The following is a 24,073-nucleotide window of genomic DNA, read 5'->3' as shown; positions in this document are numbered from 1 at the left end:
CCTGCAGGTGGCATAAGTAATCAAACTGCAGCAGCTATGACCTTCTTTGCCCGGGTGTGGCAACTGGGACACGTGTAAACTTCTGAACTTCAGCTGCCATTTTATTTCCCTAATAGCTTTGTCTTTTGCACACTCAGTTGTCTGATAAATGTGCATGACTGAGCTGCAGGACAGTTCCATCAGGTGCTTCATATCTATTAAAAAATTGTTTTTTAAATGCTTTAGCAACATCTCTACAACACCCCTTATACAACCTAGCTAACTGTTAAACTATCTACACATATTTGTTTGTCCCTTTCAGGCAACGTTCACCATAGAGTCTTTGAGGGGTTTAACATTAGCTGTGTTAGCATATATCATACAAAATAAGGACAGCATGATCTTTTTTTATTTAAAGGTGTTTAGTTGTTCATTATCAAAATCTGTGTTGCCCGTTCACAAACGTGTCCTTTTTCATGAATATTTTCCACCACCTATCAATTCCAAGTATTCCTATTGGCTTGAAATGTTACATTTGCATTCGCATGAACTGGGGTAGACGCTCCATATTCATGCTCCATCTTGAAATACGTTAGCCAGTAAGGGACATACAGGACATACTGCTCCGCCTTTCGCGTTTTCGCTGTCACATGATAAACTAAAGTTATAAAGATAAAGTTTGAAGAAGAAAACGTGGAGGACCACACGTATTCAAAATCCAAATTTTCTTCTTCTTTCGCCCAGAAAAAGAAAAAGGATATTGAAAAGAGCAAGAGACCGTCTTTTTGAAGCGTAAACGCTACCGTAGCTGTAATACGTACTTTGAACTGCGTGGTGCTGAGAGAGTTGATTGCGATATATGATCGCTGGATGGGAGAAATTCCTACACATTGGACCTTTAACAATAAAAATCAACTCTATATGTACAAATAAACTAACCTTGTTTTTCTTGGAAAACATTCTTGAGAAGGTAAAATTGTCCCAATCTTCACTTGGCTTCTCGGTTAGTGCCTGTGAAAAAAAAAAAAATTCATTAATAAAGGCAAAAATCAATGAACAGAAATGTCCTTCAGAAACATCCGTTATTCTACCAATGCAGGAATTCAGTTGTGTCCATCCTTGACACTGTGAAGTTTCTGAAGTTAGAGGCTTTCTAAGTTTTTTTCTTAGATATGCGCCCCATATACTGAAGGCTGAGTCCTTACTACACCTGTCCTATCAAATAAAAGGCAAAAGGCCACCCAATAAAATCTTTTAAAAAGTACTTCTTTTCTGTTTACTGACTCTACATGAAAGCTAAAATTTCAAGTTAAAGTAGACAACACAAGGATACCTCAGAAAAAAAAAAGCCCTGACCTTTATTTGCTTCATCACAATCCTGACATTATCCAAAAGAACATCAGACTTCAGCTTGACTTCTTCATGGCAATTCCAATCACAAATGCCGATCTGACTGTCCTCTGCGCTGCAGCCAATCATCAGAGAGAGCAAAACTGCCACCTCCAATACCTGAGAGAATGTAAAAGGAGAGGAGAGATAAGTAATACGTTAAAGAAAGTACAGTTGGAACGACACTAATTGGGGTTTTAAGCTGAGTCAAATAAGTCAGTCTTCCTTTGTTGCTAATCAGAAGAAAACTCACAGAAGGAGTAAGCTTGTCCTGCTCATTCATCTTCTTCTTCTTCTTCCCCGTCCCGCTCTCTTCTTCTTCCTCTGTCTCCTCATCGTTGCTTTGCTCGGGGTCTGGTGGGAGGCAGAAGTCTAGTTTCTGACTCCAGTCCTTATTAGCGTTCATCCTAGTGGGGAGCAGGATAATGGTGCGTCCAGGGAGCGGGGGCACATTGTAACGACAGGAGAGCTGCACCGCCGTCTCCAGAGCTTTGCGGTAACGGTCCAACAGAGCGACAGTGTACCGCCTCTGACTGGATGCACAGACACAGAAACAGAAACAGTTAGCAAGCAAGCAAGCAAGCAACGTTTATTCATATTGCACCTTTCAGTGTTGCATCAGCCACAGACATCAAAAACAAAATTAAGTTTAAATTTAAAATGCAATACAGTATCAGATAGATAGCTGGAACTGAAGACGTGTTCATACTTGGCCTTTAGGAGCTGGTCCTTCTTGGCTCGGTAGAGTCGATACATAAACGGCACTCCAAGCATCACCCTCAGCCGGCTCCTCGGAGTCGTGTCCCATTCCAGACAATTGAAGCGCTTGCTTTTGGGGATCTTACTCAGGATGCCCTTCAGGATCTCTTTAACAGGGGGGACAGCTTGCTCTGATGCTGAGGCTAGAAGAGGAGGTACAGCATGTGTTCTTTGTTGCAGTATGTCAGAGGTACACTTGATTAAGCAAGCTTAGACCGCCTTCACGTGATCCGCGGTAAAACTGCTCTGCACTGGCCGTTCCATTGTTTTCCTATGGGGAGAGCCGCGTTGCCGCTGACCTTTCAAGGCGCAACCAATTCCAGCACGTCATTTTTTAAATTGTATTCTTGTTCTTGTCCTTTTTGTCAAGATGGGACTGTCAGCCTTTTCCCAAATACACAGTAAGTGGAATGTGATACCATGTCTTAAAAATGAAATAACTTAAAGAGAGGTTTCTTTAATAGGACTTGAAGTCAAGAGTGTTTTGCAAAACATTTTACCAAATATATTTTTCTAATTTCTAGTCAAAGTACCTAATAAGACTTAATATAAAGGCCCGGACACACAGAGCTGATAATCGGCCGTTGGACAGTCTGGCGAGGTCAGTGACTCGAGTCTGTTCGGTGTGTTCCGTGCCGTCGTCCGTCCGAGGGGCCGTCGTCCTTCATTTTGGCCGATTTGACATGTATAATCGGCGGAGCGGGCACTATCGGCAGTCAGACTCAAATGACCCATCTGATTGGTAGAGTGGGAACCCGAAAACGGGGAGCGGAATGAGCTTGACTAAAGTCTCTCAAAATCTGACGAAAATCTTTTAAACTGACCTTTGTCGATCTGAAATGAAGACAGATTCAGCAACTGCACGGCCTATTTCTCGCTTAAAATGTTTTCAGAAACACGTTTCGGTGAACTATTTTAGTACAATATGAGATCGTATTATGAACATAGAAGGGACCAACAGATCCCGTTGCTCTGGACGGAGACCAGTGAAGGATATTAGAAGCACTTTTCCGGTGATGGCTGAGCGTTACTGCGCAGCATCCAACTGAGAGAGAAGACGTTAATGTGCCGTGAGCAACGTGTCTGAAAGTTGTAAGTCTTCTGGTAGCTGTGCCAAGAGAAATCTCAATCATTCCGAATATTGCAGAGACGGAGAGCGTTGGAGATAACATGGACACAGGCTAATTATTAGCCGCTTTCCGACCAGAGGGATTTTTGCAGTTCCTAGAACATAAAATTCCTAGAACCCTTTTTTTTTCGTGTTCTGACTGGACCAATTTAGGGATTTTTAAGTCCCTCTGGCTGCAGTTCCTGTAACTCTTTCAGCTCCTACTTCAGGGCAGGGTCTTTTCTCTTTTCCCTTTTCAGCCTATGAACCTAGGTCAACGAGGGTCGGGTTTCCGGTACAGACAGACCAACAACGGGACAATTTTCGCCATCTTATTCATCACTAATTTTACTTATGACAACGTTTTAGGCGAGAAATTAACTGTTTAGATTTCGAATATAGGCAGTCTTGCGAAAATTAATGCCGAATTGACAATTTGCTTCAAAGTTTTCGGAGTTGAGAAGCTCCATGAAGTGAGGCGACAGCCAGCAGGCGCCTGTCGGGGGGCGCTAGCTCGTCGCTGGGCCAGTCATGTTCAGAGACCCCGCTGTGAGCTGGAGGTCTCTCAGACCGCTCTCGTAAATAAGAGGCTTTTATTTCGCCCTTGACGGTTCGTTTGTTTAAATATCACAACACATGTCCATCATAAGATTAACGGGAACCTGTGGTTAACTGTCTTTTCGGAAGCGTGTCCCGCGGCTGGCCGGCCGTCTCACACACACACACACACACACACACACACACACACACACACACACACACACACACACACACACACACACACACACACACACACACACACACACACACACACACACACACACACACACACACACACACACACAGCGCAGCAGGCAGAGGCGGGGGAGAGAGAGATAACGTCTCGTCGCTTTGGTGTGTTCCGAGGCACTTTTTTGACCAATTTGGGGTGACTGATCAGCCCAACTGCCTTTTCTGCCGACGTTTGGCCGTCGGCTCTGTGTGTCTGGGCCTTAAGACAAAAAGGACCTAACTAGTGATATTTCAGTAAGACGTAGGGACTTGTTTTTAGACGATGCGTTAAGTGAAAGCATCTTGAAAAAAATATATATATATCTTTCTTCTCACCTAAAAAAATATGGTTTTTAAACTGCTCTGTTATTTGTAAAAGATGGATAATCTTGGCTGTATGGAGGATATATTTATTCATAATTCAAATTGAAAGTCCAAAGAGAAAACGAAGCGAGATCAAATTAAAATGATTATTATTTTACTACGCTACCAGGACAAATCATGCCATAATTACATTTAAAAAAGAAAAAGGAAACTGAAAAAGCAAAGTTCAAACTCTCTCTCTCTCTCACACACACACACACACACACACAAGTATACTGTATTCCCCGGTTTTTGGACCCCCTCGAATATAGTAAAAACACACACACACACACACACACACACACACACACACACACACACACACACACACACACGAGAGATACCACTTGTTTTAGTTAGTTAGTTTTTATGATCCACACCTAAATGTAGGTCCGCTGCAACTCTCAGCTCTTTTAAATCAAGGCTGAAGACCTTTTCTTTTTGGGTGACATGAATCTCAAAACTCCGCACTCCCAAAAATACAAATACAAATCATTAAAATCATGAACTCAAGTGTCATTATGAAACAAACAAAAACAAACACAATAACGCCTTTATGTTAAATAGAAATAGAAATGGTGAATCTTAAAATGTCAAAAGGCAATTACCAAATGTAACATTCAAAAGATAAAACTTCAAATTGAAAATTATGAAAGTGCTAAAGTAAACAGTACTTCTTTTTTTCTATTTGAGATTTAAACTGAAGTATTTCTATTTAAGCTTTTCCATTTCACATTTTGAGTTTCATATTTGATGTTTCTGTCATTCAATAAAAAGATTTCAAAAGATTTCAGTTTAAGCATTTATATTTAAGCTTTGCATTTTAAATTTGACTTTTTACATTGCATTTTACATTTTCAAATTATCATTTTACATTTCAACTTTGCTTTTTCAGTTTCCTTTTTTTTGGTTATTTAATGATGGCGTGATTTGTCCTAGTAGCGTAGTAAAATAATATTTTTAAATTTGATCTCGCTTCGTTTTCTCTTTGGACTTTCAATTTGAATTATGAATAAATATATCCTCCATATGGCTGAAGATCATCTTCTTATTTCAATAAATCTTACCAAGTGTATTTTTACTTGTTCCATTGGCAGATTTCTTTTTAAACTTATTTTTGAAGTGGCCCTTATATATATATATATATCTCTTACCCAAAGTGCTAAGCTCCATGATGACTTTGTAGGCAGCGAGAAATCTGAAGGGAAACTGACGGCTCTGAATAACTGCTTTCTGTAAACAAATCAAAACCACATAGTTACATAGATATCTTTAATTACAAAAGAAACATAACAACAAACTGATCTGTCTTTTCTCTAACCAAAGCCCAGTATACTAACTTCATTATAATTGTTACAATGAGGATGTAGTACATGCTTCACCCTGCTGCATCTCACCTTGTTGGTCAGTCTGCTAAGGATCTTCTTGTGATGAGCCTCACTGATGCCCTCAGTGATCATGTTCCTCAGGTTCCTCAGCATGGCCATGAATGGAAGAGACTTATTGTCTGCACAGTAGAGACATTAGTCATCAGTTTGTGTCATCATGGATAGGACTGGGTACTGAATTCAATACTTTTTAGGCACCAACTGAATTGGCTCTAAAGTATCGAGTATCGAAAAATGCCTCGTCATTCAACGCCTAGTCTATATCCACGACGTTCCACTTCCGGGATGGAGCCGGTATCGCCTGAAATTCCGCCGGATGTACCTTCTTTTCGGCTGGATGTCCGTTTCCTTCCGCTTTCTTTGTGTTGGCGTTTTAAACTCCGGTTGATTAATAAGGACTATGGTTAACTGCTCCTCAGATCTCTGCAGGGTAAATCCAGACAGCTAGCTAGACTATCTGTGCAATCGGAGTTTTCTGTTGCACGACTAAAACTCTGGCTCTGTCCCGCGCTTAGAGCCTCCCAAGACGATTGTGATTGGTTTAAAGAAACGCCAATAAACCAGAGCACGTTTTTCTCCTATGCTCTGTGGACTTGCAAGACCCTCCTCCGCAACGCTGTGGAGGAAAGTCTGGCAATGCCAGACACATTTCAATGCCCAATTTCAATACCTAGGGAGCAAATCTCATCAGAGTCAGTGAGCCAATAATCATGCAGCATGCTTCTACCAAGATCTAATAATGCTGGCGATTGCCTGTCAACATTACACATCGTAGAGACGCGTACAGGGACGGGGCTCACGTAGCAGGAGCTGAAAAATAGATAAAAAGATTTGTGCCGTAATGGGTAATGTTGTAATATCTTTTTGTTTAATGGGTATAAAATTGGTATCGGTACCGGTATCGAACAATACCCAGCCCTAATCTTGGACATGGTTTGAGTATTTATAGGTGTATACAGTATGTGTGTGTTTTCAAATGTATACATGCATCTTCAGACTTATGTCCCACGTAAAGTGTGTTGAACTGGATTTGAATAAATATATTTAATAGTCGTGTACTCGAAAAAATGCTGGATTGAATCTCTGGACCAGATTGGAAATAGCAGGTCAGTAAAGTCAAACAGTACTTAGAAACAAAAGATGAAAGATTTTTGTGATGACTGAGAGAACTTTTTCCTATGACAGAACTCTTTCCTATAGTGATGCACTTGGAACTGGTGATATAGTAATTACACTCATCTGGACAGCAAGCCTGTGCATGCTGTACATCTGATAACAAGGTGGGGCTTTACTTCTTCTTTACTTTTAAGTGTAGAAGTGTGAGGAACTGGAAAAAAAAAAAAAAAGAGTGTTAAAATCCCCCTGGATTAATGGAACAGCTTGACATTTTGGAAACAGTTGTTTATCTAATTCTGTGTGTGTGTGTGTGTGTGTGTGTGTGTGTCTGTCTGTCTGTCTGTCTTTGTGTGTGTGTGTGCCTCTGTCTGTCTGTCTGTCTTTGTGTGTGTGTGTGTGTGTGTGTGCCTCTGTCTGTTTGTCTGTCTTTGTGTGTCTCTGTTTGTTTGTGTGTCTCTGTCTGTTTGTCTGTCTTTGTGTGTTTGTGTGTCTCTGTCTGTGTGTGTGTGTGTGTGTGTGTGTGTGTGTGTGTGTGTGTGTAGTAGACCTATGAGCTTCTCCCAGGTGGCGGCCTTGTTGCCCTCCAGGCTGAGCAGCCGTTCCCACGTCTCTGGCTCTTTGAGCTTCATTCTCTTCCCGGCTCTCTCCCTGTCCCATGCACCCTTTATTCCACTGTGGGTGAACGTCTTCAGATCAGCAGGATACCTGGGACCGACACAACCACAATCGCATTTTAAAAATGGAAGCAGGACAAGCCGAGTGGTACGAAAAAGTTACTCACATCTAGGAAAACATGTCTTTATGGGAGATGTTTAAGATATTGTTCCACACTTAAAGTGTCCCCATATCTGTGTATATCTACATTATAAACAATTTATTATGAGTTTATACACTGATTATAGATGATAAATGTGGAGAGTGGAGTTTAAGTAAACTGGAGTTCTGGAATAAACTGACAGAGAGCAGGTGAATGCTATTCAGAAAAATAGAGAGAAAAATACTTATTTATAACTAAGTTCAACCAACTGATAAAGTGAGACGAGTCCCATGTACTGTCGGAGCCTCTGCGGGAGTCACCAATGTGTGAATGTGTGAATGTGTTTGTGTGGCTTACTTTTTCCCCAGAATGGCCATAACGTGTTCAGCCGGTTCTTTAATGTGAAGCTTCTTGATCATCTTCTTAATACTGAACTCACTCTGCTTTTTATCCACCACCGCCTTGCTGCCCTGTCCCTGCATCTGTGCACACACACAGACACACATAAACCAGTGTTACACATGAGACCAGGTTTCTTCAAAAACACCAAAAAGATGGGTCTTGATGTTCAGAATAATTCTCTTTTTAAATCACAATTTTTGTTAAAAAAAGGTCCCATATTATGCTCATTACCTGTTTTTTTATTTGTATTTGGGGTTTCAACTACAATTTTTTTTACATTCTTAAAAAACACATTATTTTACCCATACTGTCTGTCTGAATGTCCCTGTATTCCCCCTCTGTCTCAAAAGCTCCGTTTTAGCGCCTTTCTCTTTAAAGGCGCTGATACACCAACCCGATTATCGGCCGTCGGACAGTCTGGCAAGGTCAGTGACTCGAGTCTGTTCGGTGTGTTCCGTGCCATCGTCAGTCGGAGGAGCCGTCGGCCTTCATTTGGGCCGATTTGACATGTTGAATCGGAAGGCGGGCAGTCAGACTCAATGACCAATCTGATTGCTAAGTGCTGAGTGCTAACCCGTGCTAAGTGCTGAGTGCTAACCCGGAAATGACGAGCGGGATGAGCCTGACGAACGCCTCTCAAAATCTGACGAAAATGTTTTAAACTGACCTTTGTCGATCTGAAATGAAGACAGATTCAGCAACTGCACGGCCTATTCCGAAAGAGCCGCCATTATTGTCGCCAGACCCACGTGACGCATTCGTCCAATAAGCTGCCAGTTTTCATTTTTTGGGCGACAATACAGATTAGCACCGCCTGCTGTTATGGAGACGTATTACGTCTGGTGCACGCGCAGAACGTACTCTCTAGTTGGCGTCGCTTCGGTGTGTTCCGAGTCACTTTTTTGACCAACTCGGGGAGGCTGATCAGTCCGACTGCCTCTCTGCCGAAGGTCAGCTGTCAGGTTGGTGTGTCAGAGCCTTAAGACCCCCTCCTTAAAAAGCCCAGTCTGCTCTGATTGGTCAGCGTTCCGGGTATTCTGCATCTGGGCACTCAGAGTCTGCACCGTCATTGCAGCCGGGGAATGACTGAAACGGCACTGTAGCGACATATTCTCCCTATATATAGTATAGCTGTGTCTTCCCAACCACACAGAAGTCCTGACGGCTCGTTTAAAAGCACAGTTTCTGAATTTGGGCTGTGTGCATTTCTTTGTGGAATGAGCATCTTGATTATTATTTATATAGCATCTCAACCTGCTTTGTATTAAATAAAGATAAGAACATCTCACTATTTACAATATGGCACCTTTAACAATCTGCACTAATCCCATATCTGCATACACAGCAGAGATGGATGAAACTAAAAGTACCTACCCCTTGCTAATCCCCACTTCTAACATTACTGAGGGTGGCACTGAAAAAACTTTCAACAACATTATTTAGTGACACTTTAGAAAAGTACTGCACATTGACTTACAAACTTCGTCAGAGTAGATTCATCTGATCTGAGCAGGCCCGCCCACTGTTTCAGCTGCTGAGCATTCGGTTTCTGGAAATCACACATAGTGTACGTAGAACAAATCATGACTGATGAAGACAGTAAATTTGAGGCACAGATGCACGGGGTGTTAATTTAGAGAAGTCAATTGTACTAAAAGTTTCATTCTATTTTCAGTAGTGGTGGTTAAAAGTGTGTTGGCATCAACCTTTGCTTTTACCACAGTAAAAGCAGAAAAGCACTAATACTGACAAACAGTTTTCTGTCTGTTATTACTGTAACAGCAGTGTAATATTAGAGACCAAAATATATGCTTCTGTACCTTGGCTTTGCGCTTGTTGCGGCTGTGTTTACAGCGGTGTTTGCGTGTGTTGTATTTAGCCAGCTGATACTCGTTGAACTGCTTGAACTTGTCAGCCATTGCCTTCTTCAGGCACATTGGCAGGGAGCGACTGAAGCACTGGAAACAAGACAAAAATGGTGTGAGAACTGGACAGAACTAATAGAACTGACAAATCCAGATTCCATCGCTGGCTAAGACTTACTGTACTATAGATTCGGACTACTTCCAGCCAATCGGAGGGCAGCTGTACAGCAGCACAGAAGTATCTGCGCACATGTGGCTTGGTGGAGGGCTGATTGGCAGCCAGAGCCAGTAGGAAGTTGGCTGTGATGCGGATGTTCAACTCCTGTCGAGTGTAAACTGCCACCTGAATAGTAAAAGAAAGAACAAGCACACTGTGCATAAATTGATGGAAACATAACTCTTTTCTATCATGATCATCCACTGGCTCAATTAAAGGTGCAGTAGGTAAGACTTAAAAAAACTAACTTTGTCATATTTGCTGAAACTGACCCTATGTTCCAGTAGAACTACATGAAGCAGGTCATTAAAAATAAATCCGGCTCCTCTGGCTCCACCTACAGCCTGTAGTGCGATTTGCAAAAATCCACCGCTCCCTGTTTAAATGCACCAATCAAGGCCGGGGGGGTCTAACTGCGTGTCAATCACTGCTCCTGCACACGCATTCATTCTCCCTTGTGGGGGGAGGGGCTTAGGAGACCGTTTTGGGCTTTAGCGGAAAGGGGGGAGAGACTGAGATGTTGTTGATGTTTACATTTTTTGACTAAGTCCTGGATCTTCTCAATCCTCCCTACGGCACCTTTAATCCACTAAAACTAATGTCACATGATGAATATACCATGTTGCAAAATAACATGTTAAATGACAATTTTCCTAGTCATCTAACTTGATAACATTCCAGATATCAAAAGCAGACAGCTTAACACCCAACAACGAGGCTCGGTGGCAATCCAGAAGCAAATCACACTTTTCTGGAGTTGTGCTAAACCAACTGAAACCTTTCTGGGACTACAGTATGTAAATATAACAATAAGAGACATTATGGGAGCCAGCAGCCAGCAAAAAAACAACAGTATAACAAAAACGTGGTGTAGAACTGATCCTCCAGGAAAAGAGTAATGGTTTAATATTGTTCATGAAATGTATTCACTGGAAAAGTTGGCATATCTTTTGATAGACAGACAAAAGTGGATCACTTACATGAAACAAGATAAATGTCTGAGTACCCTCTGACGATTGTTGGTTCCTACTTAAGTTGTATTTGTCCTACTGTCAAGTGTTCTTCTTTCCAAATTTGAAAACCCAATGTAAAATGAAAGTATGAAAAAAATATGGTTTTGCTAGTCAGTGGATCTATTTAAGCATGCACAATGTTGTCATAGTGTGATGTATCCCCTTCTTTTTAAAGTATTTTAATAAAATATATTAAAACATTTATATTTCCTATCAACTATTGTGATTCCTATGGTGACTCGTATTGCTATGACGCATTTTTTGACAACATGTTTCACATGTTTTCTGGCTTGTTTTGCCTGATTGGTTGACCATGATAACAACATGATGGAGTCCCAGTAGGGCTGAGGTTGAAACACACCACTTAGTTCAAATAAACGTTCAGGAGCTACAATCCAGTATGGCATACAAATAATAAATGCCATATCCCCACACAAAGCTGCATACACACCTTGAGAAGAAACTGTGGGTCACAGACAGAAATGTCCTTCGCCAGGTTTATGATCTTAGTCCAAACACTATTATCTAAGTCCCAGTTCTCCTGGCCTGGAGCTGTGCTCTTATTGACCAGGGAGCAACACACCAAGTTCAGCAGGAGGTACTGAGGAACAGACAGAAAGATAATTAAGTATGTGTTCACAACTCAGAGTTATAGTCAACTTTAATCAACACATAAAACAAGCACACAGGAACATCCTTTGGGAGCACTGATGCAGAGAAACAAACCAAACAGAGACTATTTCTGTGACATACATATAAGAGGGTGCTCAATTATAGAAAAAAATCCTAATCACGATTATTTTGGTCAATATTGAAATCACGATTATTCACCACGATCACTCATTGTCTTTTGGAAAGATTCTGCAATTACTGAACTTTAAAAAACGGTGAAACAGTAAACAAATCAACATTGAAAACACCTCGATCTGTGAATTTCCCTTAATACTTTTCCCGTTTGAGTTCACTCGCAAAACGTAATGTGCGAAATAATCGTATTTCTCGATTACTCCGTGATCATTAGGAACTGAAATCGTAATCCCGATCAACATTTGGATTAATTGCACAGCACTAATACAAACAGTATGCAGTGTCAAGTATTTTCTCTGACCTTTTTATCTTTTAGCTCCTCTTCAATGTTTTCATTTTCTCTTTCAAGCTCAGCAAAGTCCTCCTGTCTGATGACCATAGTTTGCTCGAGTTCTTGGTTTCCCGAGTCTGTTTCCAGGACAGGTAATTCCATGGTTGCCCCAGCATCCTCCTCGCCTTCAAGCAAAACATCCTCTTCTTCAGGATACTGCTGATGCAGAAGAAGTTACATTAAAACAAGAATATTAAAATTAAGTAATAAGAGTTTCATCAATTATGGTGTTTGTCAAATACTTTAAATGAGAATGTATTAGCAGTCACGGTAATGTTTTCGTTTTCAGTATGTGCAAAAAGACAAATGGTCAAAAAAGCCTGTCGTGTACCACACTTGTTTCTTCCAAACAGGACTGCATCATTTCAGACGTTTCCTCCCTGCCTTTGTCTCGAAGGAATGGAGGAGGATGAGCAAAGCGACTGAGCGGAGCACTGCTGGCCAGGGATGTGGGGAGCAGAGAGGCGTTTGGGACAGTTGTAGAGGAGGTGAGGGAAAAGGAGAGACAAGGTGAATGGCTGCTTAGGAGCTTGTTCTCGGTGCTGAGGAGAGAAGATGTGAGGGAAGGGGAGAAGGAAGAGGTGGAGAGAAGGGAGGATGAGGTGGAAGACAGGCTGGAGGGCTGGAGAGAGGGGCAAGAAGGCTGTGCTGCAAAGGTTAAGAGTGGAGAGCGGGGCTGGGGCATCAGGGTGGAGGTCTGAGCCAAGAACTTATTCTCCAGACTCAGAGGAGCATAGCTGGAGAATAGACTTCTCCCACATGTGGCCTGATGCTGCTCTCCTTGAGCAACATTTGCCTTGTGTAAAGTTAACGCCCTCATCCCTGCAGACAAACACATCAATCAGAGGGTCAAAGGCACAAACACAAAACCTTCATAATCCTACATGACAAGTATTGAGACAAGCAACTCAGCAGCATTCCTTCAACTGTTTGAACAAACATTGTACTACATTATGGGTGTGTTGCTCAATTGAAAGCATCAATAAAAGGGGACAAAGTCTACAAAACTTATCAGCATAAGGCCTGACAGACTTTTCACAGTTTCACTGGACACCAGGAGCACCGTAATGCATGGATAATAAGATTATTTAATCAAAAAATCAGCCAAATACAATGAAAATAAGAAATCTCACACACAGCAGTAAAGTTCAGTTAGGTTCTGATCAAAGGCAGGCAATGCAAAACCTTGCTGCAGACCACAAGCTCAGCTCTAGACCACATTAAAACTCTTTCCCTGACAGAACACGTTTAAATAAATTAACAACCATTTTCAAGTTGTCCCAGGTTTTTGGTGTACATTTTCTTCAAGTTAGAAAAGTAGTATTTTACATCTATTAAATAAAAAAATACCACATATAAACAACTAAACTGTCTAGAAAAGTATGGCATTTAATAATCAGAAAGAAAATCATATCACTACATTATCAAGATCAGCCACTGGATTTAACTGCTATATGTTAACTAAACTGAGACATCATTATCCATTTGTCAAGATGTTTTCTAGTGAACTATGTTACTTCTTTGTAATGACTCAAGAGTTTCTATACATTAACTAGCTAGGTGTGGTGATAAGCCATGAACAGCCAAATTAGAAGTAGAAAACTCACCGGAAAAACAATTTGAGGTCCACGTACAGCGCGGATTCTGAACAAACGTGTCCTCTTGTGTTTAATTTGACAGTTTGATGTAATGTAGTGTTAGCATCTATTTCTGAGCTATACGTCAATGGCAGGCACTAACTTGTAGCTGTAGTTCCTGGTTTATCAGAGCAGCTGCCTGGCTGGCTACTGTCTTGAGAGCGCTGATTGGTCAGCATTATTGTGTTCTTTTTTACCGTAATAGCACAGATATGGGTGCAAATCAGCGAATACTAAGTCGAATAAAAGCGGAACTGCTTTAAAGGCAGAATTATATATATATATATATAAACAAACACAACAATTGCTACATAAACCGGTACATATTGTTTTATATTTAGATTACAAACTGCTCAGGTGACATGGTGACGCTACCGTAACTGTTTGTGTACGGCTCAAAAGAGGAAGCGAAAAACGCTCTATTTCCGCTGCAGCAGCGAGAACGGGCACGTCAAAAAAGAAAGGAAAATGTGGACAGTTAGGACAAACTGAGGCGAGAGAAGGAACACTGAACAACATATATCATCTTTATTGAGCTCGGTTGCCAAGAAGTTGTTATTATTTAAAGTTAGCAGATACAAAATTGACAGTTTAAGGGTCGTTTCGAGGTTAACTTGCCCCCTTGTTCTGTGGTGGTTCGCTTAGAGGAAGCAGTTCGGCTAGCCAGCTGAATTAGCTAGCTCGCTAGAGATGGGGACGAGAGCAAGTCGCTTACAGGAAGACCCGGTTCCCCCTGCTTTCGGAAAAGATGGCACAAAGCGGGATTCCTACAGGCGAACCCGCTGTACCAGGCCCACCAGTCTTATGGTCGACTTCTCGGGGAGCTTCGAGGACACGGAGGCCAACCGAAGCCGATCAGAGGAGGGCAGTGACTCGGACCTGGGGCAGCATGGGGCGAGCGCCGACGGCAGCCCCGCTGACCACCACAGCATCCCCTCCAGCATTAGCCAAGCGTCTCCTGCGGACGACAACAACAGCGAGGGGAAACCCGAGGAAGACGGGAATATAAGCCCGGAGCCTCCCGTGGTAGCGGAACACCAGTCCGGAGAGGAGACAGGCCGCACGCCCCACCGCACTTTTTCCGAGCGGCTGCCCGGGAATAGGCACTCCTCCGCCCGCAGCGTGGGCGCAAGATCCGCCCGGGTTCGAGGCACACACCAGCGACCGGTTTCAGAGGCTTGGATCGGCCTTTACCGTGTTAACAACCGTCATGGCAGTAAGTTAACATATTGACAGTGCAGTAGTATTTTCTATACATGTATTTTTTTATTTTTTTTTATTTGTGGCGCATAAATAAAACTTGCCCTAAGTGTCTGTCTCCGTCAGTAGTTAATGTTTTGTGATTTACCTTGTTTTTAGATGTCAAAACGGCTCACATGCATGTATTACATGGAATTCATGGATGATGTTAGAGCTTGGAAATATCAGCTTAAATAAATTACTCAATACCTCAACATAAAAAATGGGACATTTGGACATGTTGATTCGTCTGTATGACAGCTGCTATTTAACTGAAGCCATCAGTGGGTGACACTGACGGGAATAGAGAAAATAATAGTAATATGGATATGATTGTTAAGTAGGAGGTAGGGGTATTCATTGTAAACTTTACTTGGCCATAATCGTAAAATAAAGTCAGAGATACTCACTCCAGAACAGCCTTTAAGGCCAAGAAAATATATCTAAGACTGTGTCAATAGTACACAAACTCAAAGACATTTAGTCTCATATAACACTATTAATTTTGCTTCAGAATATCTCCCAGTGCAGCCCTCAACTCCACCCAGTCAATAAATTAAATAAAATGGATTATTTGGGGAATTTACATTCCTGAAGAGATAATCTCTTTTCCCGTGCTTGCATACTGACGAAAATCATCAGAGACCCTATTGTATTAAGCAGAGCTGTGGCATAAACCTCGAAGTGGTGACATACATGCCCTTTCATATCACAAGGCCTGTTGACAGTGGTTGTCGGTTGCAAATCCTGCAGCATGCAAGTTGAACATTTTAAGTAACCAACCACCTTGTTGTTAAAGTGCAGTAAAAATGGGAACTTGAGTTTGCAGAGGAAGTGAAAACGCATACTTGGTCTGCATTAGATTAGACAATCGACTACACAAGAGGTGGTGGTGGTGGTGCATGACATTCAAAGCCAAAACACAACATTGTGGTGGGTTTTCCCAGGCCAGCCCTCTGGCAAGTTTAGGGAAATGGGTCACAACTTCAAATGCCCGCTCACTGCTGGCAACAGCTCTTACATGAAGGAGGGAAATGTAGGGCAGAAAGGCATGGTGTCTGTCCCATCTACTCATGGCTCTTGTGTTTGCTATCCCTTCAGCCCTATTGACCGTTTTGCACGGTGCATGCAGTCAAATAAAGTTCCAAACTATTTTGGGTCAGTTGCACTCGGGGTCACGTCATTCACACTATCTCTGGGATGACAATCACTGATTGGGTTTCAGCCTGCTCTGTGGTTCGCCAAGTCAGTCTGTGTAATCTAGTCGTCCAAACATAGCACTTGTGCTCGACACGATGTGCACATCATCTATTTTTTGTGTCCCGCTGTGACACACAATGTGTCAATCTCAGCTATGTTGTGTCTTTGCTCTGTGCAGATATCCGCTGTCCTTTCTGCTCCAAGCCCTTCCCCGGGGGTCGGATCGAGGATCACCTGTTGAGCTGCCTCACGTCTCCTCCCCTACCATACAATAGTAAGTATCATATCACAGAAATGGCCTGACGCCTGTGCTTTTTAAGGCTGGAAATACTTATGGTTGCTGTGTGTGTGTGTGTGTGTGTGTGTGTGTGTGTGTGTGTGTGTGTGTGTGTGTATATAGCGGATGTGCTCAGTAAAGACAGCGGCGAGTGCTCCATCTGTTTGGAGGATCTGGTACAGGGAGAGACCATCGCCAGGCTGGCTTGCCTCTGCGTCTACCATAAGAGGTAACAAAGTTCAGTTGATGTATTTGCATTACAATAAAATACAGGCAGATACAAATGCAAAGAGGAGCGTAAAAAAAAATGCAAATTAGTGCTGGGGAGATTTTAAAGCGTAACTCTCACCAAAATGCAGCCTAGGATCTTTTTGTGAATGTACCCGAGTCAAACTTTCGTTTAAAAGCATAATTAGGACAGAAGCGCCACCTTAAAGATTGACCGTATTCTCGTTTTTCGGTCAGATGGCCTTTTGAATGGGAGTGCTAGGGGCACTGCGATGACAGCATCAAAATCGCCAATTTTTTTGGTGAGAGTTACGCTTTAAGAACAGGCGTCGTGCATATGGCGGGAAAAATGTGTTTGGCTATTTCCTGATCTGAAAAAATGTAACTGGGGTAAGGATTTTCAAAAATATGGAAGCAAAGGTTGTTCTGTACTTGTAGTGACTTACATGTCACTACACATTTCTGGTAACTAGAGACTCACTGTCCTTTTCCATGATATGATATGATGTTCTTAACAGCCACTGCTTAGTTAAGAATCATTATTTTGAACATGAGAGGACGTGGATAGCCCAAGTGCAGTGTGAGAGCCAGAAATCTGTTCACTTTATGTATAAAAAGAAAAAACATGAACAGCTTGTACTTCTTTCCTCTAACTGTTTATTTTTTACAAGTTCCAAGTAAACGATGTGACTATTTGCCAATGGAGCTTTCACAACTGTGAAAATAACTGCATCATCATTAGATTTTAATTAGATGTTGTCACAGATATACCGCATAGAGTTTCATAACTGCTTTCAAACTTTCAAAAAGCTGTAATGTTCAACAATTTCGGGGTGTTTTCCAACTTTCAAGGAGTCATTGGTTTCCCATAATTTCGGGGATCGGACTTGCTGAGACTTGAAATTTACCAAGAATAGGTAATCAGTTATAGTGTAGATCCTGCCTGGTATTTTCTTCCCATAGTTGCGTGTTCAAGCCGTTTTTAAGTGCCTAATTTATTTGAAAATGTACACGCCACTGACACAATAAAAGTAGACCTGTTTAACTGGATAAACAGCAGAGAGAAAGTTGAAACCTAAACAAACTTTTTTTGTCAGATAAAGCACAAACATGTCTATCTTTTGTCTTGGTTATAGAGCACATGAGCTTTTGATTTTGTGCCAGTTTGTAGGTGTGGCTGCTTAGCTGTGTAAATTACATTCTGGTCTCCCAGTAGAGCAACTGACATTTGCCTGGAGTTTTAGAATCTAAAAGATGACTGTGTTGAAAATGATCATACAGTACATGTTCCACACTTCACACGATACAAGTTATTTTTAATAACCAAATTCATATATTAGTGTAGGACTGCAACAAGCCCATTTTTGACTTTTTCTAAATTACTTGATTAATCATTTGGTCTATAAAATGTCAGGAAAAAGTGAAAAAAAAAAAGTGCATCACAATTTAAAGCTTGACATGTCTTCAAATTGCTTGTTTTGTTCGACCCAACAGTCCAAAACCCAAACATACTCCTTTAACTATCACACAAGAGAACGAAAAACGCAGGACATTGTCACTATTGAGAAGCTGCAACTAGTAATGTTTGGCATTTTTTGCTTGAAAAATTACTTCAACAATCAATCAATGGGATCATTTAATAACATTTTATTTATAAGTATCAAATCATAACAAGAGTTATCTCAAGACACTTTACAGATAGAGTAGGTCTAGACCACACTCTATAATTTACAGAGACCCAACAAAGTTGCAGGTTATTTACTCTGCCGATCAACCACTTAAGTGTAGACTAATGGTTTCCAGCTCTATATAAGTGAGTACTAGCCCACCAAACTTTTTGCATTTTATTTCTGGTCCCGTTGCATTACAGTGCCAGAGAGCCATTTTTAGAACCCGCTGCAGTCATCACATTTAGTTTGGTTTCACACCGTAAGTGGAGACACCACATTCAAAACCCCCACCATAGAGGTTATGGCACGTCAACATGAGATAACCAAAATGAATGTCTTGGCCTCCCCGTCCCTGTCTCTGTTCTTCCTCCCTGCAGCTGCATTGATTCCTGGTCCAAGGTGAAACCCTGCTGCCCTGAACATCCCTTCGATTGACTCGCGGGTCACATTTCCTCTGCACAGTGACCAACCCGACTCAGGTATATATGTGTAAGACTCACTAAATGACCAGAGTGTGTAATTAGCAAATGTTTCAATATTGGATTGATATCATGAACCATGTGATCAGAGAATAAAGCCCAGTTCAGACCAAAGATACGCCACGAGACGAGTTGAAACTTGCTACTACTTGCAATGTGCCTCTCTCTCTGCAACGTTCTGAAAGCCACCAGTTTACACCAATGTGACTAGACGAGACGGTGTATCCTCTCCATAGCTACGACTCTCTGTGCTTTTGTTCTAGCTTCCGACTTTTCAGGCTTTTTTTTTGTAGCTGGATATATCATTTGTAGCATCTAAATATGAATGAACGCTTGCTACAGTTGCATTTCTAGTAGTGATGAAAAGGCGAAAACTGTTCTATTTCTTTGATTCACTGCTTTGTTCTAACGCCGCGCCCTCTCTTCAGTCACTCTCCAGCTCGCTCACGGGGCTCATTGAGACCCCAAAAAACCTGCCATTTTGACCAGTTGACAGTTTGTAGCTGACTTGACCAGCTGACCTTTCTATGGGCTGTTGAAACATGTGACGATGTGATTACATTGTAAAACCAGCTTATGGCGACTTGAGCCGCTGAGACGCAGCGACGCCATCAGCCGGCTTTGAGTCGGGCTGAGACGGGCCGGTTCAGGCCGCTGCAACGTTCTAAAACGGTTTCGTCTCGTCGCAAATCTTTGCTCTAAACTGGGCTTAAGTTAGCAAGAGTGCAGTTTTCAGAATTTTGTACATTTCAGTCGGTAATAAAAAGAAGTATTGAGGCTCAAAGCCCAGCCCAATTTATTGTAAATCTAATGTAAACAAATCCCTCAGATGTGAACCGCACTGAGTCGAGATGCCGTTAAAGGACAGTATTTTAATAAATATAAGATGCAGTTGTTAAGGCCTCGATTCCATAGCAACAGGCGTCACACATTCCCCCAAGGAAGTTTACACTGACACCAAAGTAGGGTGCAAGGCTTATTTTATGTGGTTTTGCATGCAGTTGCCATATCATCATATGATGTATTATACAGAAAAATAATATGAATGTGATATTGAGTTCAACCATATTATCCAGCCTTGTTGCAGACTATGTTTGAATACAATATGAGTTACTTTGTCTAATGGTCACTCTGTCTTTTCCCGCCCTTACAGGAGACTACACTGAATCCCAATCGAATCCCAATAAAAATGTGTAACTGAACAAAAGCCCACAGTCCGTCTCCGACACAAACCTACATTTGAGTGGAGAACAGACGATCCCAAGAAGAAGCTCCTGTTAGCGACAACCGACGCTCTCCATTTGGATCGGTCCATTTGAACTTGGTCTAGGCCATTTTAAAGCCAAACTCCAACAGTAAAAACAGCCACTCTGTCTAATCTAAGCAGTATCATCCCAGAACAATGGAACTCTCCCCAGAAAGATCTTGAATCTGGGGAGGAACACAAAAAAGTTAACTGTGACTCTGGATCCTCTCCTGTGTATTCTCCCTCCAAACGGGATTGGTCATTTTATCAAGTATTTAGCAGAAAGAGTATTGTTCCATGTTATACATTGGATGAATGTTTTCGTTCCTCGGCTAACCCCAAATGAACCAACCTCGCACCAAAAGCGTGAACCATAACCACATAAACGTTGCTTTATTTTGAACCGGCTGAAGGTTGAGGGCTTGTTTTTGCTGAATGGGGGCTGCCGTTACTAGGCGTTTTCTTTTTTTTCTTTTTTTACTATTACCTGTAAACATTTCAGGGAAAGTTTGGGGGCTAATTGTTTTTTTTTTTTGTAGGTGGTTAGTTAGCGCTGAGTTTAACATGCTGCTACTTGCTGAGTGTTTAGGAACATTGTAGGTATTTCATAGGGCCATAGTAGCGCTGGTGTTGGCACCAATTTGAGCACTTTTGTCCTTCAAGGCTGATTTTATTTTTATTTTTTTCACATGAGGTCTGGGATAAGGGTGTGTGTGTGTGTGTGTGTGTGTGTTCATGATGACCAGGGACAGGTAATGTCCTGAGCATGACTGTGTATTCAGGAAAGTGTGACTTTGTGTGTGTGATTACTGTAAGTTGCCCAGAAGTCTGCTTGGTAAAGCGGGTTACCCTTTTTTTTTTAATGCTAGTTTTTTACGCTGGCAAACATCCTGTTACACATGGCATTGGTACGCAATGTGGCATTCTGTCCCTCTAACTCCCTTCTCCCTCCTCATTCTCAAACTCTCTGGAGTGTAGTCCGGATTGTTTTTGGACCAGACCCCAAGCGACAGTTTCGCCATCTGGTTACATTAATGCCAGATCGAGGAGGGATAAAGGGATGGATGGATGGATGGAGGGATGGATTTTAGGGGGCATGTTTACACAAAGTGGCATCTGCCTCTCTCCCCAACACTGGAGGCTATGGACAGCTGATGGTTAATTATTACATAACTAGCCCCCACCCCTTTCCCTTTTTTATTTTATTTTTTTGAAGATATTATCTCATCACATTATGATCATAACTATTGCTAAATGTGTTAAATGGCTTCCCTTTGCCTTTTTTGTGTGTGTGTTGATTGCCTTTGCCTGGTGAAGGGTTTTTCGTGTGCAAGCAGGTATTTGTAGTGTTTTTTTGGGCTGAACTGAGGTGGAAGCCCAACAGTTAAGCTGCTCAACAGATGCTGACTGATACAGGTCGTACACAGGCCAGGGGAAAGAACAAAAACATGAATTGATTGCTTTCGCTGCCTGTTCCATGTGTTTAAATCTCTGTGCTCACAAGTGGCATGGATCCGTTTGGTGGTTAGCCCAGTGCACAGGTTTCCTACTGGCTAGTTTGTTCACCCCAGCCTCTCTTCTTTTTCCTGGTCCCCCGATGTTCTGCAGTCTGAGGTGCTACGACTTGTCCGGCCACTAGAGGGCAGCCCTGTGCATGTTTCTTATTTTTTGTATATCGGAGAATAGAAAAATAATGCCAAAAGTCCGTCTGTGCATTTGAGGGGGGGGGGGCATTGTGTGAGAGAGTGCAGAAGACGAGGTGCATTGATCATTAGATGTTACATTTGTTGTGGTGATAAGTTATGATGTTGTATACTTTGGCTGGGAGGGATGGGGGTGTTTGTTTGTGTGTGTGTTTGAGGGGGGGCGGGGGGGTTTTGGTGGTGGTGGTTGGGTTGTCGATAATGATAATAGACAATCTAAAACCCCACATTACTCTTTATTTACTTTCTTACCCCCCTCTAAGCTGTGTGGTGCAATACCTCAATCTTTACCAATGCTTACTAAACACTCTGTGTTAACTAGCTCTTCTCCAACCAAGGACGCTTTTTTTGTATAAATGTCCCTAAATCCTTGGTCTTGGATCGCAGGGCACTGATTCTCCATCTGCCCTGTGCTTTGAGGTCAGTGTATTAGATGAGAATCTGCAGCCCCAATATATGGACAATCTGCCTTTACTCTGGTATAAAAAAACAAAACAAAAACAAATTGAATTTTATTTATTAAATTGTAAATATGTAATGCAATTTAAGAAAATGGCTTGGTCTTTGTCTGTTCAATATACTGTTTCTAAGCTCCAATCTTTTGTATGTCTCAGAAATCGTTTTTATATGTATTTTTTACAATAAATATGTGTGAGAGATGTTGTGTGACCGTCTGTTTTGTGTTTTTTAAGTGTCAGTGATGTGTTTTGTGGTTGTTCGTCCTGTCCAGTAACAGGACACGCTGTCCTGAAGAATTGAGTTGCTGTATGATGAGAATTTAAATTACACTTATCTAATCTTTTAACTACTTTTTTTTTAAAAAGAGTGGCACTTTGTCTTATTTAATAATTGACAAACTTCTGAAATCTTTTAAAGTAAACTAAAGATACGGTTACAATTTAGCAAATATGGGCTTTAATTCTGTTAGGGCTGCAACTAATGATTATTGTCATTAATGATAAATCTGCAGATTATTTTTCGAATTGTTTTGTCAAATGTCAGAAAACTGAAAGACTCAATAATTACCCAGAGATCAAAAGTGGCATCTTCACATTGCTTCTTCTGTCCAACAGTCCAAAACCCACATACTGTATTCAGTTCACAGTGAGATATGTCAGAGAAAAGGAAGAAATCGTCACATGTGCCGAGCTGAATCTGGAAAGTGACTGAAACAATTGATTATAAATGTAGTTGTAGATACTCGATCGATAAATCAACTAATCGTTTCAGCTCTAAATTCCACGTTTTAAAAATATGTACCAACGTTGCCTGTTTGATTTGACTTATTACTTACTACTTTTTGATTTATTGTCCCTTTAATGCACATCGATGTTGACATTTCAGCATGGTAACTTTCCATTATAGTTGCACTTTTAGTTCAGAATTGATTTTTATTTTAGAAAATGAATGCAAATGACGAAAGAAAATCTGAACACAAGGTCCACTCAGTGGCTGTTCTGGAGCTTTCAATGGTATTACATGCTCTTCCTCTGCCTTGGTCCCTGCTGTTTCCAAGATTAAAAACAATTACTTTTAGTTTAAACCTTTAAGCTAACATGGATGAGAAAAAAAAAAAAAAATGCTATTTTGAACATCTACTGTTCCATGAAAGTCAAGAACGACCTCTTATTCTCATATGTACTGTATGCAGTAGGGAATACTACCTTCATGTTAAAGTACAAGCCTTACTCTTAAATGACTAATCTAATTAAATTACATCATGCAGTATTGACACAAACAATACACATGACATGTCATCTGTTATTAGCCTGATACTGTAATCTGACTGAATCGCCATTTACTTTCACTTTTAGTTTGAATTTATTGAAAGAAATCTGAGATGTGGGGCAATGAGTCAGAGGACTGGGAACGGACTACGCACTTATTACTGCAATTGCAATTTCTGCCTGGCGACAGCTGACACGAAACATTTTCAGGTCAAGTATTCCCAGACACAAATCGGATAATAATGTGTCCTAAATTGTCTCATCTTTAGTGACAGTGACAATCCCAGGGTAAACAGTGAAAGTTGCAGTATAATAAACAGTTTATATGTATACTATACTTTCATTGTACTCAAGTCTGGAAAGTTACATTTAGTTGGGGTCCCTGTGTTACTGACGTGTGGA

The 24,073-nt window shown here is 41.4% G+C and overlaps 2 protein-coding genes across 2 annotated transcripts in view; one reads left to right on the top strand and one right to left on the bottom strand.

Moving 5' to 3' along the window:
• The window catches only part of tep1 (telomerase-associated protein 1), a 55,345-nt gene extending 41,311 nt beyond the window's left edge, over positions 1-14,034 (bottom strand). Inside the window, exons 1-15 of the mRNA XM_078263383.1 lie at positions 13,873-14,034; positions 12,597-13,087; positions 12,236-12,424; positions 11,579-11,728; positions 10,076-10,240; positions 9,853-9,990; positions 9,510-9,581; positions 7,988-8,112; positions 7,421-7,578; positions 5,767-5,876; positions 5,524-5,602; positions 2,078-2,270; positions 1,622-1,901; positions 1,336-1,488; positions 919-990 (exon numbers count right to left, since the gene is read on the bottom strand). Of these exons, the coding sequence (XP_078119509.1) occupies positions 919-990; positions 1,336-1,488; positions 1,622-1,901; positions 2,078-2,270; positions 5,524-5,602; positions 5,767-5,876; positions 7,421-7,578; positions 7,988-8,112; positions 9,510-9,581; positions 9,853-9,990; positions 10,076-10,240; positions 11,579-11,728; positions 12,236-12,424; positions 12,597-13,085 (2,373 nt within the window). The 5' untranslated portion in view covers positions 13,086-13,087; positions 13,873-14,034. The remainder of the gene's footprint in view (positions 1-918; positions 991-1,335; positions 1,489-1,621; positions 1,902-2,077; positions 2,271-5,523; positions 5,603-5,766; positions 5,877-7,420; positions 7,579-7,987; positions 8,113-9,509; positions 9,582-9,852; positions 9,991-10,075; positions 10,241-11,578; positions 11,729-12,235; positions 12,425-12,596; positions 13,088-13,872) is intronic.
• Positions 14,035-14,311: 277 nt separating this feature from the next.
• On the top strand, positions 14,312-20,474 carry LOC144526347 (uncharacterized). Its single transcript, XM_078263768.1, has 5 exons — positions 14,312-15,118; positions 16,520-16,615; positions 16,742-16,847; positions 18,894-18,995; positions 20,149-20,474. Exons 1-4 carry the CDS (start codon positions 14,593-14,595, stop codon positions 18,949-18,951), a joined length of 786 nt encoding a protein of 261 aa, XP_078119894.1. The 5' UTR covers positions 14,312-14,592; the 3' UTR covers positions 18,952-18,995; positions 20,149-20,474.
• Positions 20,475-24,073: the final 3,599 nt, after the last annotated feature.

Source organism: Sander vitreus, chromosome 12 (assembly GCF_031162955.1).
Source record: "Sander vitreus isolate 19-12246 chromosome 12, sanVit1, whole genome shotgun sequence".
NCBI classification, from domain to species: Eukaryota; Metazoa; Chordata; class Actinopteri; order Perciformes; family Percidae; genus Sander; species Sander vitreus.
Note: the sequence above shows the minus strand (reverse complement) of the source record. Positions and strands in the feature narration are given on the sequence as shown.

What these genes read in the sequence shown, in the direction of transcription:
- LOC144526347 (XM_078263768.1), top strand. Translation starts at nt 14,593, where the DNA reads ATGGGGACGAGAGCAAGTCGCTTACAGGAAGACCCGGTTCCCCCTGCT. An exon ending in TGTTAACAACCGTCATGGCA is followed by an intron (nt 15,119 to 16,519) that starts GTAAGTTAACAT and finishes TGCTCTGTGCAG; the next exon opens with ATATCCGCTGTCCTTTCTGC. An exon ending in CTCTGCGTCTACCATAAGAG is followed by an intron (nt 16,848 to 18,893) that starts GTAACAAAGTTC and finishes TCCTCCCTGCAG; the next exon opens with CTGCATTGATTCCTGGTCCA.